This window comes from Xyrauchen texanus, chromosome 34 (genome assembly GCF_025860055.1).
Source record: "Xyrauchen texanus isolate HMW12.3.18 chromosome 34, RBS_HiC_50CHRs, whole genome shotgun sequence".
In the NCBI taxonomy this organism is placed as follows: Eukaryota; Metazoa; Chordata; class Actinopteri; order Cypriniformes; family Catostomidae; genus Xyrauchen; species Xyrauchen texanus.
In genome coordinates this window covers 9,157,219-9,173,971 of record NC_068309.1, presented here as the reverse complement: position 1 = coordinate 9,173,971, position 16,753 = coordinate 9,157,219, and the positions used below count along the sequence as shown (strand labels likewise).

The window sequence follows — 16,753 nt, the reverse complement described above, 5'->3', positions numbered from 1 at the left end:
ATTATGGAAAATGAATCGGTTACCTAACGTAACCTCGGTTCTCTCTAGATGAGGGAAAGAGTATTGCGTAAGCTAGCTTACGCTACGGGAAAGATTCATCTTTTCTGAGATATTGAAGCCAAAAAATTATCCTTAATTTTGTATCCATTGTCAACGCAGTGCAGCAGCTGCATACCTAGAGCGGGCTAGCTAGCGAGCTCATTGGTTGCTCTGCGGCAACTGCTGCAGCCTATAGACGAACTTGAGTGAACTCGCGTCCAATGACAGGCGCCCGCGCCATCACTGTATCAAAGCCCGCCAGAATGGGCGTGGCTAGAGTGCATATAAGCGTAAGTTCAGTAGGCTGGAACCCTGGTTTTTATTGAATGAAGCGAAAATCGCTCGGTGGCGCGAAGCACGGCCTGCTACGCAATACTCGTTCCCTCATCTAGAGAGAACCGAGGTTACGTTAGGTAACCGATTCGTTCTCTTCACGAGAGGTTCTCTCAGTATTGCGTAAGCTAGCTTACGCTACAGGAACCCATTGTCAACGCCGTGCGCTCAAGCATCCACTGCATGAGCCCCGGGGTGGGGGACCCGGGGAGCCCTTGTGAGTGGGGAATAATATTTGGCCGGCAAGAGTGCGGGCCAGTGTGTGTGTAATACATAAGCACATAGTGGGAAGGGAAAGACAGAGCGGCGGTGCCGGTCTGTGTGGAATGTGTCCCGTCAGTGCAGCTCACCAGGGGAGCTGTAGCGTATTAAACCGCTAGTAGTTTTGCCTGCAGGGCGGGCACTTCCAGATTGTAAAATCTGACAAAGGTGGAGGGAAGCCCAGCCCGCTGCCACACATATGTCGTGAATGGAAATCCCGCTGGACCATGCCCACGAGGAGGCCATGCCTCTAGTGGAGTGAGCCCTAATGCCTAACGGGCATGGTAGGTCTTTTGACGCCGTACGCGGCAGCAATAGCGTCCACTATCCATCTAGACAGTGTCTGTTTCGACGGCGAAACCCTTGGTGCGCCCTCGAGCGAAGCGAAAAGCTGCTCAGAGCGTCTGAAAGAGGCGGAGAGCGCAGTATACAATCTCAGTGCTCTGACTGGGCAAAGGAGATTGGCGTCGCGTTCGCTATCGGATGCTGGCAGCGCCGATAGGGAAATGATTTGTACTCTGAAAGAAGTACCGATCACCTTGGGGACATAGCCGTGTCTAGGCTTTAAAATGACCTTGGAGTCATTTGGTCCAAACTCAAGACACGCAGCGCTGACAGACAGCGCGTGAAGGTCTCCCACATGTTTAACTGATGACAGGGCAGTTAGAAAAACGGTTTTGAGTGAAAGGTATTTCAAATCCACGGATTGAAGCGGTTCGAAAGGGGGGGGCTTTCATAGCTTCGAGAACTACGGAAAGATCCCATATAGGAACCGATGGGGGGCACGGGGGGTTCATCCTTCTAGCTCCCCTGAGGAAGCGGATGACCAGCTCGTTTTTTCCCAGTGACTGGCCGTGCAGGGGTTCAGCGAACGCCGTGACGGCCGCCTCGTACACTTTGAGCGTGGATGGGGATCTGCCCTTATCCAGCAGCTCTTGTAAAAACACGAGCAGTGACGACACCCCACATGTCCGTGGGTCGAGGTCTCTGTCGGTGCACCATTTTGAAAACACAGACCATTTGGACGCATAGAGTCTTCTCGTGGAAGGGGCTCTAGCGTGTATGATAGTGTTTATTACTCCTTCTGGCAAAGCGACGGGTAGTCGTTGATCACCCACGCGTGCAGCGCCCAGCGCTCTGGGTGGGGATGCCAGATCGTGCCGCAAGCTTGAGAGAGGAGATCTGTTCTCACTGGAATGGGCCACAGGGCTATCAGTGATAGCTGCGTAAGCTCCGGGAACCATGTCTGATTCTCCCAGCGCGGGGCTATGAGGAGCACCGAGTGACACGTTTCCCTGATCCTCTGCATTACCTGTGGCAATAGCGAGACAGGAGGGAAGGCGTACAGCGGGCGGTTGGGCCATTCCTGGGCCAGCGCGTCCTCGCTTCGAGAAAAATACTGGGCAGTGAGAGTTCTCTTCTGGCGCTAAAGAGGTCTATCTCTGCTCTGCCGAATATGCTCCATAACTTCTGGACTGTTTGAGCGTGCAGGGACATTCCCTGGGGAAATATTGTCTCTGGACAGTCTGTCTGGGCCGTCGTTCAGGTGGCCTGGCACGTCGCGTCGCCCTCAGCGAGCGCAGGTGGCACTGGGACCAATTCAGTATGCGTTTTGTCAGATGGAAGAGGTTCCTGGATCTGACACGCCCTGGCGGTTTAGATAGGATACCACAGATCTGTTGTCGAGCGGACCAGGGCGTGGTGACCCTGAATGACCGGGAGGAAGCGCCGCGGCGTACTCCGACCGCTATCATTCCAGACAATTTATGTGAAGGAGCTTTTCCTGAACTGACCATAGGCCAAAAGCCGGAGAGCCCTCGCGGGCGGCCCCAACCCGTGTTGGGCCGTCTGTCGAGATGACTTTCGGCGAGATACAGCTCCCATCGTCACTCCCGCTGATACCATTCGGCCACTGCCCAGGGCTGCAGAGCTGAGATACAGGTCTGAGTCACTCTGATCGGCTGGCGACCCATGGCCCAAGCCGGCGAGCGCTGGTGTTTAGCCAATGCTGAAGCGGGCATGCACAGTAAACCCAGCTGAAGTACTGCTGCGGCTGAGGCCATGTAACCTAGCATTCTCTGAAATTTTTTCAGAGGCGTGAGGCTGTTCATCTGAAAGGGCGCAGCTAGTTAAGCTGAACACGGCCTGGCTGTGTAGATAAGCGAGCCGTCATCGCCATGGAGTCTAGTTCTATTCCAAGGAAGGAAATTGCCTGACTGGGCTGTAGTGAGCTCTTGGTCCAATTGACTGCAAGACCCAAACTGTTCAGATGACTGATGAGAACTGTCCTGTGAGACAGAAGCTCCGTATGTGACTGTGCCAAATCAGCCAATCGTCCAAATAGTTCAGAATTCGCAAGCCCTGACTCCGCGGGAGTGCGGCGCCGCATCCATGCAGCCGTGAAAGTGCGAGGTGCTAAAGACAGGCGAGCGGAAGGGCGGTGTATTGATAAACCTGGCCGTCGGCGAATCTCAAGAATGGCCTGTGGCGGGATTTATCTGAATCTGAAAGTAGGCATCTTTCAGATCGAGAGAAATAAACCAGTCCCCTGGCGCATCATGCGAGGAGTTTCCTGATTGTAAGCATTTTGAGCGGTCTTTTTGCGAGCACCTTGTTCAAAACCCTGAGATCTAATATTGGTCTGAGGCCGCCGTCTTTCTTGGGGACAAGAAAATAGCGGCTGTAAAACCCGACTTCGCTCAGAGAAGGTGGTACTCTCTCTATGGCCCTTTTGCACAGAAGGTTTGCTATTTCTGAGCGAAGCATGCAGGCTGCTTCCGTGTTCACAGTAGTTCGAGCAGCGCTCTGAGGCGGGGAGGGCAGCGATCGAACTGTAGCAAATAGCCCTGTTTTATTGTGCTTAACACCCATTTGGATATCCCTGGGATAGCTTTCCACACTTTGAAGCGTAGCGCTAGAGGGTGAATGGCCAAGTCAGCCCTGATTGCCGCACACAGCGAGCTGAACAGAATGTGTGAGCAGCTTACTGTGCTTATGCATGACTGCTTCGCAGACGGCAGGGACAGGCTGTTCTGTGAGTGACTTCCGATTGAGGTGAATGGGGAAAGAGTCACATCTGTGAAGTGATCGTGCAAGCATAGTCCGCGGGCATGGGACTTACATACAGAGAGGTGTTTGCTGGCCGTGTGACAGAGCGGGCAGAGAAGGGCGCTGCACGGATTAGGTAGGTGCGTTTATTGACTCTAACACTCGAGCTGGCTGTGCCCGCTTTATGTGAGTGGGCTCTGATAGGGACACGGGAAGTGTAATGCTTGTGTGTAGGGGTGAACACTGGATTGTGGGCACATTTTCTACACATAAGGCATGTTTGCTTTTACAAGATTTCTTTGAGTTAGCCGTGAAAGCGGCATTTGAGTGCAGGCAAGCGGGCAGTATCACCGGCTTGTTGGCTGCTGAATCCACCACTGCAGTAGCCTGAGAGAAGGGGACTGACAGGGGCGAAGCTTTGGCGGTGGTCCGGCCGGCGGGACTGATCCGTCGTTTCCTCAACAAAGCTAGGAGGACTTCGGTTGCTCAGGTTTCAAGCGCAATCTTAGGCTGAGGCCCGCGAGGCGGCGGTCTGCGGCGGCTGTCTGGCTGCGTTCTAGAGGCGGCCGCCCTGTCGACGTTGAGAAGTCTGGCTTTGCTGAGCTGGGCGCTGTGAAGAGGCTCGTGCAGGAGGCTGGTCACGTGAGTGGCCTGCAGAGGAGCTAGCGCGACAAGGCAGGAAGAGATTCATGGCTTGGGTGGCTTTCTGGACTTCCGAGAAACGGTCAACAATGCCACTCACCGCGGAACCAAAGAGACCGGACAGAGAGAGCGGCACGTTGAGGAACATGGAGCGTTCAGCTTCTCCCATGTCGGCTAGCATTAGCCATAGGTGTCTCTCGGTCACAGTCAGCGTGGCCATGCACTTCCCTAGGGCTTGAGCTGCAGCTTTGGTGGCGCGAAGGGAGAGATCCGTCAGCTCCTTAGATCTGAAACAGCCTCTGGGTGCCTGCCTTTCTCATCCCACTCTCGAAGGAGGTCCGCTTGGAGGATCTGTAAAACGGCCATGGAATGCAGAGCAGATGCGGCTTGGCCGGCGGCGGCATAGGCGCGGCCAGCACAGGCGGAAGTAGTTCTGCAGGCCTTAGACGGGAGTACTGGCTTAGACCGCCATCTCGCGGAGGGCGGGCAAAGGTGTGCTGCTACCGAATCCTCGACCGGGGGGATGGAAGAGTAGCCCCTCTCGGTGGCACCGTCCACCGAAGCGAGAGAGGTGGAGACATGGGATCGGTTCCTGGCCGAGAGAGGTGCGTTCCACGATTTAGAGAGCTCGGCGTGGAGTTACGGCAGGAAGGGAGCGGCCCGGGCCACGGGCGCCGCACGGCGATGGCTCTGAAGAAAGAGGTCACATCCGCGGTCAGCGAGGGCGAGCTCTGCATGTTCCAATCCCAGGCAGAGAGCGCAGATGAGGTGGCGGTCTCTGGCGCTGAGAGGGGCACGGCATGAGGCGCAGGTGGTGCGAGGCATCTTTAAAAAGACGCTCGTTGCTCTTTTTGTGAAGTTCGCTGAGGAACTAGCTTGCTCTAAAAAGGATACGTCGCCGGATGGCGTAGCTCGCAGGATGGCTGAAGGTGGCGAAGACGGCCGGCTTCTTCGAGCGCTGTCCAAGCTTGCTAGATGCCCCTCGAACGGCGACGCGGCTTCTGCAGTTCAGAGATGCGAAGAGCTTCGCTGAATAGATGAAAATCAGGGTTCCAGCGTACGAACTTACGCTTATATGCACTCTAGCCACGCCCATTCTGGCGGGCTTTGATACAGTGACGGCGCGGGCGCCTGTCATTGGACGCGAGTTCACTCAAGTTCGTCTATAGGCTGCAGCAGTTGCCGCAGAGCAACCAATGAGCTCGCTAGCTAGCCCGCTCTAGGTATGCAGCTGCTGCACTGCGTTGACAATGGATACAAAATTAAGGATAATTTTTTGGCTTCAATATCTCAGAAAAGATGAATCTTTCCTGTAGCAAGCTAGCTTACGCAATATGAGAGAACCTCTCGTAAGAGAACTATTTTTTCCAAATTAAGTGTTGTAGTATAACCAGCAGTAGACCATTGATGAGTGAAGCGATTTTGGTGACACTACACTGCATATGATTAAAGTTATTGAATATTTTTCCCAATAAAAATTCCCACAAATTATGCAAAAGGATATTTTTCGGAACTGAGTGTTGTAGTATAACCAACAGGAGACCACTGATGTGTGAAATTAACTGGGTGACACTAAATTGTATAAGAGTGAAGATATTGAATATCTGTTCCTAATAACAATTCACCAAAATTATGGAAAAACAAATTTTTCCAAACTAAGTGTTGTACTATAACCAGCAGTAGATCACTTATGTGTGAACTGATTTTGTTGACACTATTCTGTATAAAAGTGAAGTTTTTTATATTTTCCCCAATAAAAATTCTCCCAAATTATGCAAAAGCTAATTTTTCCAAACTTTTTCCAATAGGAGACCACTGATGTGTGAAATTAATTTGTTGACACTACATTGTATAAGAAAAACATTTTTTCCTAATAAAAATAGATTTTTTAAAGTATAGAGATCTCTCAATTAATATAGGTCTTAAACATGCATGTATGATGTTTGGATGAATTTTGTATAATTTTTTTTTCTGAAGTCCCCTTAAATTGCCTATTTTAAAAAATGCACCAACATAAATATCTAAAATATTAGATATGTAAAATTATATATCATTCAAAAATAATATTAATTTTAATTAACCTGACATCTTCCGCACTCAAATTATAGCTTTAATGAAGTGAAGATTACATTAATTTAATGTCCACTAACAGTTTATTATGGAAAAGCATAACACAATAAGGATGTATTACACAAATTGCATTTCAATTGATGTACATGAAGTAATAAGTTAACATCACATGTAATTTCAGCACCATCAGTGATGCATTATTTGAACATACATTTCATTCTTAGTGTATAACAAATGCCATTTTGTGTATCAACAATTTGAGCATTGTTAAATGCAACAGACTTATTTAAGGTTCGGTAGAATGAGATTCAAAGTGATTTCAGTAGGAAAGATTTAAACATCAGAGTCAAAATCTCAGACCTCACATTCTGAACTTTCTCTTGGGTTCATACATTCCAATGTATCATTACAAACCATTCCCAGGTGTCGTCTTAAATTAGATATTGTTATGCACATACATACAGTACATTTGCTGATTTGCTGTTGCATTAGATGTAAAACGATTTAAAAAAGTTGTATAACATAGTATTTTTGCATAAGAAATATGATGCCTTTCTTTATCTATTCAGAATGATTGTGCATGGAGATATCATTTATGAATGGTGAACAAAACAGAAATCATAAAATGTCACATTATTCAAAAATCAACAGTTAATGTAGGATGATGCATGTATGGCTTAGGCAAATCTAAAAAAAAAAAAAAAATTCTAAAAAAAAAGTTTAATTATCTATAGGTTACATGCACTATAACATGTTATTCAAAACAGTTTAATCCTTTGTATTTTCAGAATTATATGTAAATGTAACTAAATGTAGACATAAATACATCTTTAGTAAATCACTTCCAAAAATACATTCTGGTCCTCTTTCCTTAGAGATTTATGCATAATATAAGGCCACATGTGTGGGTCAGAGGTTGATTTTTGCACTGGGAAAGGCTAAATATTCATCAATTTGTCTCAGTGTAACTCATTTTTCATGGCTAAGGAGTCTTAATTTTATAATAACTATGTGGTTGTTTTTGGATGAAAGTATATACTGTATGCTATCCCTTGAATTTTCTATTTTCTATAAACATTTTCTCTTGTTTTCCTGTCAAACATAAAAAACATGAAGTGTATTTTATACATAATACATAATCTACCTAACACCTCTGGCAATAGAATATACAAATCGAAAAATGTAATGTATAGATTTGGAAAAATAGATTCTCATAGGGATAACATTATATATGAAAGCACACATACACACACACTTAACCTCACACGTTTGAGAATTGACAGTGATAACAGACTGTAGCATATTTGGGAAACGTTGTATTAATATTATGCCGGCAGTTCATAATTTTTCATTTTTCACTGGTTGTGCTTTTGTGCTCAAACATTTATAAAACACACTACACATTCAGCAGGAGTGTTTAAGTGAGTTTACCTTCACCTGAGAGTTGTATATCTTAAAGGCAAATTCTCTAAAATTACAAGTTTACAATCAGTTCAAATCCTTTTTCATGTATTCACTTTTGCATTAGTGTAACATTAATACATAAAGACATATTTTAGACTGTATGGCTGAGATTACACGATGTTTTAGAAATGGACTGAAATTTGTTTAACAAAATGAATAACATTAGGATTACAATAGGATTAAACCAACTTGGACGGCAAAGAATGCTCTCTTGTCTTCAGGTATTTGTAATTATGCGTAAAAATGGGTTTAAATACGGAGTGACTTGTTTGATATTGAACCCCAACAAGCATAAACATGATTCTGGGAGTACGTTTTGTCAATACTCAACATAAATGTATATATAATAGTCCATGTACATTATAGCAACTGACCGCTGTTTTAGTCTACGAGTGAAAAATCTTATTTAAAAAAAAACTGTGGTTTCAATCACGTAACAGTGCCATGATGAACAATAAATTTACAATAACATAATGCATAGTGGATTGCTGAGCGCAACTATGCTAAGTGCTAAGTTTTCAAATCTCATAACATTAAATAAGACAACATGAAACTGTACTTGCAAGCCATTTTACTTCTGTAATAATATAATATAGAATAATATTTCTAAGTGAAACACGATTTCACATCTAAAAAGAAAGCAAAAATGTGGTGTATTAAGTGCCATTTCCACATCAAAGTACATCTGTAAAACTAAAACTAAACTGGTGGCTTCGTTTGGTTTTGTATATGATAAACCCACAGATAGAAGAACGTGGAGGTAATTTTCACAGTGATCGCATATCACAGCTTTCTAACAGTGTTTTCAACACAAAAATGTTTACAGGACAAAGACTTGCCCAGATCTCAAACAAGACCACTCTTTATGCTCTATAAGTGTTATCTAATCTCTTAAAGGTAAATATAATAAGTATTAATATAAAAACAAATGATTAAACCTCGAGAGCTGGAAGGGAGCAAAGCGCTTCTTTGAGGACTTGGTATGAGCTTGTTGTCAGTCTGCTGTTGGACATGAAAATCTCAAGAGTTTTGAATTTCATGGTCAGCTTATTGTTTTTGTCGCATTCGGGTCATTGGACGGTTATGTGCTAGTAGGACGGCATCAAGATTGTTGAGTCTACATAACCATTTCCCATCAGCCTCATTCCCTCCTGTGGCAGACTGTGTGATTGGAGGATGCCAGGTTTGCAAGAGTGAAGCTGTTGTTGAGTTAAGCATTGATCTGCCTGGCTGTCAAAATCCTGACTGTAATCGTCCAGGCATTGAGGAGACATTTCTCTCTGCAATAATAGCATATTGTTTGATGTCACCTGTTTGACCTTGCTGTAGTCCTCCCCAGTGCGATCAGATCTCTCAAGTTCACGGTTCTGGTCGGAAATAGGCCTTAGGAGGAGCATATACTCCGGGTTCACCCTCTGTACCTCAACATATTCCAAGGAATGAGATGGCGATATGCTAGCAGCCTGAGTTTCCACCTTGTGTTCATTGCTGTCCAGATTGAATTGGTTGTAGCTTTGGGAATGTCGGCAGGGTGGCTTGCTGAAATGGCTTTCATGTGGTAGGATGTCTTGATGTTGGAGCTGGTGGTAGGAGAACACAATGGGCCATGTCTTGACGCATCCATCGACTGATTCCGGAGAACCAGGTTCGGGATCCTGGCTTTCACTGCTCTCCATAGATGCCCAGCTTGTTTCTCCATGCTGACTGTACTGCTGCTGGTCAGTTCTGGCTAATTTCCGTCCCTCTATGCATTTCTCCAGAAGCAGTGTGCGACTGTCACAGCTGCCCCGGCCGGAGTCGCTGTCCGATGGGCTTTTGGACTTTATGCCTTCTGATACATCTTTTCCATCCAGCACCAACTCCTGTTCCTCGTTGTCATAGACCTCAAGATACTCTACCAACAAGTCGTCATAATCGGTGGTTGGTGGGAAACCCTGTATGACTAGAGCATTGAAAACTTCCTCTGACTTCCCGCTCTGTAGAGAAAGGAAGTGTGATGTGAAGCCATTTTAGAGACAATTTAAAAAGTTCATGAAACACTAAAAAGCATTTTTCATTACACAGTTAACACATACAGTATGTAAGTACATTTTGTGTATGATGGAGAATGAAGATGATCAAAGACAATCGTTGTAATAATTTGCAGAGAAACATATCTTGAAGTGCCTCATAAGCAGGGATGGATTACCGACCGGTCCAATAGGGCCAGTGCCCAGGGGCCCTTGACTGCCCGGGGGGAGGCCCTGGGCTTTAAGATTGCACAATCCAGTTTGATCAACAATGAAAACAACACCCAACCCCCCAACAATCTTTGGCCCTGAAAACGATAATTGGAGATGATTGGCAAGTCATAATCCGTCCCTGCTCATAAGTGCAATTAAAAACTGGGCACGAACAAAGAGGATGATAAAAATGATGGTAAAACCTTTCAAGAAATTTATTTCAGATCAGAATCAGCTTTATTGCCATGTGTGCGTACACAAACACATGCAAGGAATTTGTCTTAGTGACAGGAGCTTCCAATTCACAACAATACAAAACAGCAACAAGACATAGATAATAATAATAATAATAATAATAATAATAATAATAATCATGATCATGCATGAATATTGCCCAATGCAGGGCTGATGAACTTGTAAGATGCTTTAAGGTGTATAAGAATCGTTCTAGCTTGTCTTCTGATGTATTTGGTGCTGTGGAAAATTACTTGCTAGGGTAATGTAACAATACTTTAAATGCAGATATTAGTGGTGCTTTCTAAGCCAAGCATCACATTTTCTTAATATATTATTCATACTTAGGTTTAGGGATTTGAACAAACACCTTAAAAATAGGCCTAAGAAATTGCCATGGCGCATGAGCAAACAATCTTGTTATTACCTTTAGCAGCTGTTTGTCGAATCCTTTGATTTTCGGTTCAGGCACAGGAGGCAGCAAACACAGCTTCACACTGAACACAAATAAAAAAACATTTCAATGTGATGTTAAAAGTTGATATACATCATTAAAATACATCATTCCACAAATTTTTCCAAAACATAACTTTCTCTCCTCTGTGGGACACAAAAGGAGATGCAGAATGTTATCCTCAGTCACCAATCAGTTTTATTGCATTTTTTTCCATATAATGAAAGTCAACCGTGACTGAGGCTAACAATCTGCCTAAACGTATGACGAAAGACATGCGTGTTTGGAACAACATGACATATTTGGGTGAATTATCCCATTAAGTGCTTACTTAATTGTACCTAGTTTTCCATTAAGGTTGAGTAGTTAGTTGTTACAGTAATTTGCATTCATTTATTTGTCATTGCACAGCTAGTAAAGTAATGTGTGTTTCACGTCTGACCGTATTATATGGTCTCATCTGGAAGAGGGAACAAAGGGTTCCACCCATCCCGATAGGATTATGAGATTAATTTTGGATCCCATTCATCCTTGTATTATACAGATGTTTTTTTGACAATGCAATTAGTATATTTTTGTCTATTTAAATCTGTGCTGAGAGAAACTGGCGTTAAAGCTACGTTTAGGGTAATTTAAGGTACTGCAAAATCTGGACCAGTCCTCCTAATGGCAATTAAATCTTAAGTATGAGTGCCAATACTTAATAAAGAACAATAAAATTAATAAATTAAATGCACAGTATTGTGGCACAACATAAAAAAATTACACATTAAAAGTAAATTAAAATGTATTTATATACAGTATGTCAATATGCATTACTAAATGAAAATAATAAAGGGATCAGAGATGTTTATCAAATCAAGAATGTAAATATATTTATTAAAAATATTAATAAAATAAATGCATCAGAGATGTAAATAATATGATAAAATAATAATTAAATTAAATATATTAATATAAAAAATAATTAAATTAAATATATTAATATATATGTATATATGTTATTTTACAGTAAAATATACAATTAAATAAAGGGTCAGAGATGTAAATGTTTCAGGCTCGCATGAAACACGCACCTGTTTCTCTTCATATTCAGGGTCCAGGTAAGGATAATGACAATGAAGACAGAGAAAATGGTGATCATGATCCACAGTGAGCGCTCTCTGGCTATATCTACAGAGCACAAACAGAGGGACAGCAAAATGTGATGAATACAGTACAATTATGCATGTAACACTTAATCCACTGCAATTTGTATTTTAATTACAAGCAATCTAATCACAATAGCACATGATAAAAAAAAACAATGTGAAAGACTTACTATTAGTTATATTGGCACAAGCAATCATATGAGTTTGGGACAGTAATAGCTGTTTGTACAACCAATGGTAGATGGGAAGATTTTTCTGTAATTTTTATTTTATTATATTTTTTGCAATTCTGTTAGGAGACACTTCACTTAAAAAAACAAACAAACAAAAAAAACGTTCTTGCAATAAACAAGTTTGGAAATGCTGTGAGATGGAAACCGGGCTGATGATCTCTGACACATTTTGCTCTATTTCATGCTTGCTGATGCTGTTGGAGTTTCCACAGAGCTCCAGGGCACCTGAGGCCCAGCCAGGGTTGAAGCATGAAAAAAAACATGCCTGGCTGAGGCTGTGCTAGCCAGGGGAAGTTGAGGTCATCGAGTCCCTGGAGAGACTGGAGGTTTGTTGGCAATTCCCTCTAGAATTGTCTGTGCTGTTAGTTATATATGCAGAACTGACAGATTTGTTCACAGGCTCAGTGGGCAATCTGTAGTCTTAAAAAAGCTCTCTGGCTGTGATGTGATGATAATTTAACAGTTTTCAAGTACACTTCAACCTACTGAACAATAGCGGTGTAGTTTCTCATATTTGTGATGTCTCAAAGAAGACCTGTAGTGGGGGGAAATGTTTTACAGAAGTTACTGGGTTTTTTTTCCCTTTTCTATCAGGCCTGATACACATTTGTCACATGTTGGTGTGTAACTTTTGGGGGTATCTTTATGTTCCATATATAACAGACATGGGAAACATACAGCCCGTGGGCCGAATCAGGCCCTACACATGGTTTAATGTGGCCCGCGGCTCATTTATCGTAAAAGCGTTTTTTTTTTCATTGGATATTTCAGTTAACTTGCATTGGGACCTAACGCATCTCCACAAGTGTTTAACATGCTCAGGGTTGCCAGATAAGAGACGCAACATGAGATTTATATTTGCGCAAATTGGAAATATTCTGCCTAATGTAAGACTTATTTTGTGCAATCTGGCAACCATACATGCGAGTGCGCTTTTTCTATCTCTCGCTTTCCCCTTTGAACAAACTTGGTGATCTGTAGGGCAATATTCTGCTCAAGGAAAAGTGTTATACGGCTACTCTGTGTCCATTCATGAGGCTGCTTGTGATGTTTGATGCTACTTTGCAGGTAAACCTGCAATTGATTAACTTCAATATAAAAGTAGATCTCGGCATCATTGACATGCAAGCAAAAGTCGAATATGTATATGTATTTTTTATTTGTGCAATTTAGAAACGTTGAAGTCCCTTCACACCTGTATGTTAATCTAACTCCAGTAATTATTTATCATAGTCATGCAGCCGGTGTTATTCAGTTGTATGCTAAAAGTCAAACCATCCAGGAGACCTGCATCATGACTCTTTTAGCATGTAAACAGGAACGTAAACTCGCCCGCTTTGCGACAAACATTAAAAGTTCTATAAATAATTTTTTTTTTTAATCTATTAAAACAGACCCCTGATGGAGAGATTTTTAAATTGAATAATAAATGAACAGGGAAGTAGAGATGGTGAAATAAATTTATAAGCTCAGCCTTTCTTCAGTTTTTTAATGCCTGATAGAAAAGCATCTATCTTCGTAGAGCAATACAATACTTTAGGCAATTGCAGAAAAGTCCCATTTGCCACAGATACACTTCAGAAAATTGAGTACACAACTATTTCTGTTAAAAGATACAAAAAACAAATCAATGCAGAATATTGTATCTCAAAAGGAATACAATGTGGCCCCCTATGCACTACTTAAAGCCTGATGTGGCCCCTTAACCAAAATAGTTGCCCACCCCTGCTATATATGGTCTTTAGGATGTACAACATCCACAATGAGTGCGTTTTACATGCACTCCAATAATATGAAAACTACCTCAAATTAGCTGATTTAAAAACCTGACAGTGAAAGAAAACCACTTTACATGAGACTTGATCATCGGCTGTTCTCTACTTTTGACATCAAACAGTAAGAACGAGGGTGAAAGTGTTTACATGCAAAGCGAAATGGTTGTAATGGGCAAAAATCTGCCAGTGCCGATTGGTTGTTGCTTAAACCATTTATGACCTTACCACGTTAAAGGAACGTCATTTAAGGCATTTACATGTCCTCACATATTACACAATATTAAGCATAAACTTGTGAAAGATCATGTATGGAAATGCGTCTGAAAATCGAATACATATACTATACACATCTACATAACAGATACATGTGATATGATAAACTTAAGGTCCTAAGTACATTTTTTTTTCCTGGTCAATACGACAGGGGTCTTTATTCACCACCAGCTTCAAACAAAAGCAAAAGTTTTTGATCATTTATGTCTTGTAGACATATCCTATTTTTAAATGGAAATAATTACTTGGTGCACCTTTGGATTGGAACACAGGATTGGAAGTATTTCTTTAATGTAAGCATGTTTACTGTAAATAATGAACATGGTGACTTACAGTCGGGCATTTTGACGTAGGTGGTTTGAGTCCACTCACTCCAGAACCCATGATCAGGTTTACATCGCACTTGCATCATGTATTCTTTACCGGGGTGAAGACTGAACACGTTATAGTACTTCTGCATGCCAGCATCATATTTCTACACACACACACACACAACCAAATTGTGTGTAAGTTTCCAATGCAGCATTGCAAAAACATTAAAAGTTAAGACTTTTAATAATTGTAATAAAAAAATGACTAACAAACACTACGAATATATACGTGAAAATATTTGAATTAAAGCTTTGTGACACTTCTAAATATTTGAATGTACATTCAACGATATGTTAAGCAGTGAATGTAAATAATATATAAAATGTTAAATAAACCCAAAAATACATCCAAGTAACAAACAATTCTTTGTTGCATATTGCAATAGGTCTCTAATATCAATATAGTTTGCCTACAGTTTTAAATTAGACAGTAAATTCACATCAAAATTGATTTAAAGTATTAATATTATTGACATTTAATACTTAAAAACATTAGTGTCTATTAAATCTATCAATATGAACCGATTTTATATTCATATTAAAATGAATCTAAAGTAATACTACTGCTTAAATGTAATACATATCTTTAATTCTTTAAAAGTGTCTCTAATGTATATCAATATGAATAGACTTAATTCATACTACAGTGTATTTACCATATTATTAATACTTAAATGTCTTTAATACTTTAAATGTGTTTTTAATACCTATCATCAATATGAATAGATGTTCATATTTATAGACACCAAATCAGCCCATCTGGCACCAAAAACCATGTCATGCTCAAAATCACTGAGATCAAAATATTTCCCCATTCTGATGGTTGATTTTAACATTAACTGAAGGTCCTGGCCTGTATCTGCATGATTTTATGCATTGCTACGTACAAGATTGCCTGATTAGATAATCGCATGAATATGTAAGCGTACGGATGTACCTAATAAAGTGGTCGGTGAGTGTACATATTAAAATACATTTGAAGTATTTATACTACTTGAATGTATTGCTTCTATTTGTTTAACAATAAAGTGTATCTTAGGTCTTTTAATATGTAAAACAAAATACAATTTAATTCCAACATCAGCAATAATCACCAGTTATATACGTTCTCAGTTCTAAGAACCAATAGCATTGCTCTTAGGTTACTCTGTTAAACTGTTGCAATCATTACTGGTCATGCCTGTGTGTTATTAAAGAACAGCTTTCGGGAAGAAATCTGGCTTGATCTGGTCTGTGTTTTTTATTTGTAGCCTCCCTCAGTTTTCTGCGGACTAGTGAAGACATAAAGCCAGACTGGGAAAGTCAATTATTAACCTGCTTTGTGTAACGGCTGATTTAATGGACACATTAGCCAACTGGCTGTCCACTTGCCCTTAGAGTTCCATTCATTCAAGATGTCTTGGATAAAGTCACAAACAAACAACTGCTACTGTTAACTATTTTCTAGCCTGTCTGGAAATATTTAGGAGCTCACTGGTTAGTTTGTTGGCTATACTAGTTAAGCAGACCAAAGAAAATACACTCCCTCTGAGAAAGGTGAACTGCATTATAGTTAGGTATAGAACTCATCTAGATGGAGCTAACCAAATACCTGGCCTAAATAGGGTAACAACAGACAATATTGTCTAGTCCAGGGTGCCAAGATTTGGCTGGTTAACATGGGCAGTTAGCCCCTGGTGGTAGATACTTCAACTACACCATTCTGCCGGCAAAAATCTTGTTTCTCCACTGATGAATTGGCTGTTCAGAAGTAGCTGTGTATTCTGACAAAATCAAATGTTTGATCTTTAATCTTGATCTAAAACAAGATGGCCTGGAGTGATTCATTTATTAAACTCACCTCCCATTCTTTATCTTTTTCTTGTTTAACTCGTAGTTGGTAAACTAGCGTGATCCAACCCGAACGGGTGTCTGCGGTTCGTGGTTTCTCCCAGGATACTCTCACAAATGGATCCTGGTCCTCATGAACCACTAAAGTGGTGACGTTCTCTGGAGTGTTGGGTTGAACTGTAGAAAGACAGGAGAGGAAAGAAATTACACGAATACACAAGATTTAATAGTCTGCCTACACTAAAATGTTTTTGAGTACATTATGTACTCAATATTAGTTGATTATGAGCAGGGTTGGGAGGGTTACTTTTTAAATGTTTTCCACTACAGATTACAGAATATATGCAGTAAAC

General features: G+C 41.6%; 1 protein-coding gene across 1 annotated transcript in view; it reads right to left on the bottom strand.

The window, feature by feature from the left end:
• Nucleotides 1–6,468: 6,468 nt before the first annotated feature.
• prlra (prolactin receptor a) overlaps nucleotides 6,469–16,753 on the bottom strand; it is a 32,279-nt gene continuing 21,994 nt past the window's right edge. Inside the window, exons 5-9 of the mRNA XM_052104161.1 lie at nucleotides 16,411–16,577; nucleotides 14,533–14,674; nucleotides 11,844–11,940; nucleotides 10,741–10,810; nucleotides 6,469–9,833 (exon numbers count right to left, since the gene is read on the bottom strand). Coding sequence (XP_051960121.1) covers nucleotides 8,946–9,833; nucleotides 10,741–10,810; nucleotides 11,844–11,940; nucleotides 14,533–14,674; nucleotides 16,411–16,577 — 1,364 coding nt within the window. The 3' untranslated portion in view covers nucleotides 6,469–8,945. The remainder of the gene's footprint in view (nucleotides 9,834–10,740; nucleotides 10,811–11,843; nucleotides 11,941–14,532; nucleotides 14,675–16,410; nucleotides 16,578–16,753) is intronic.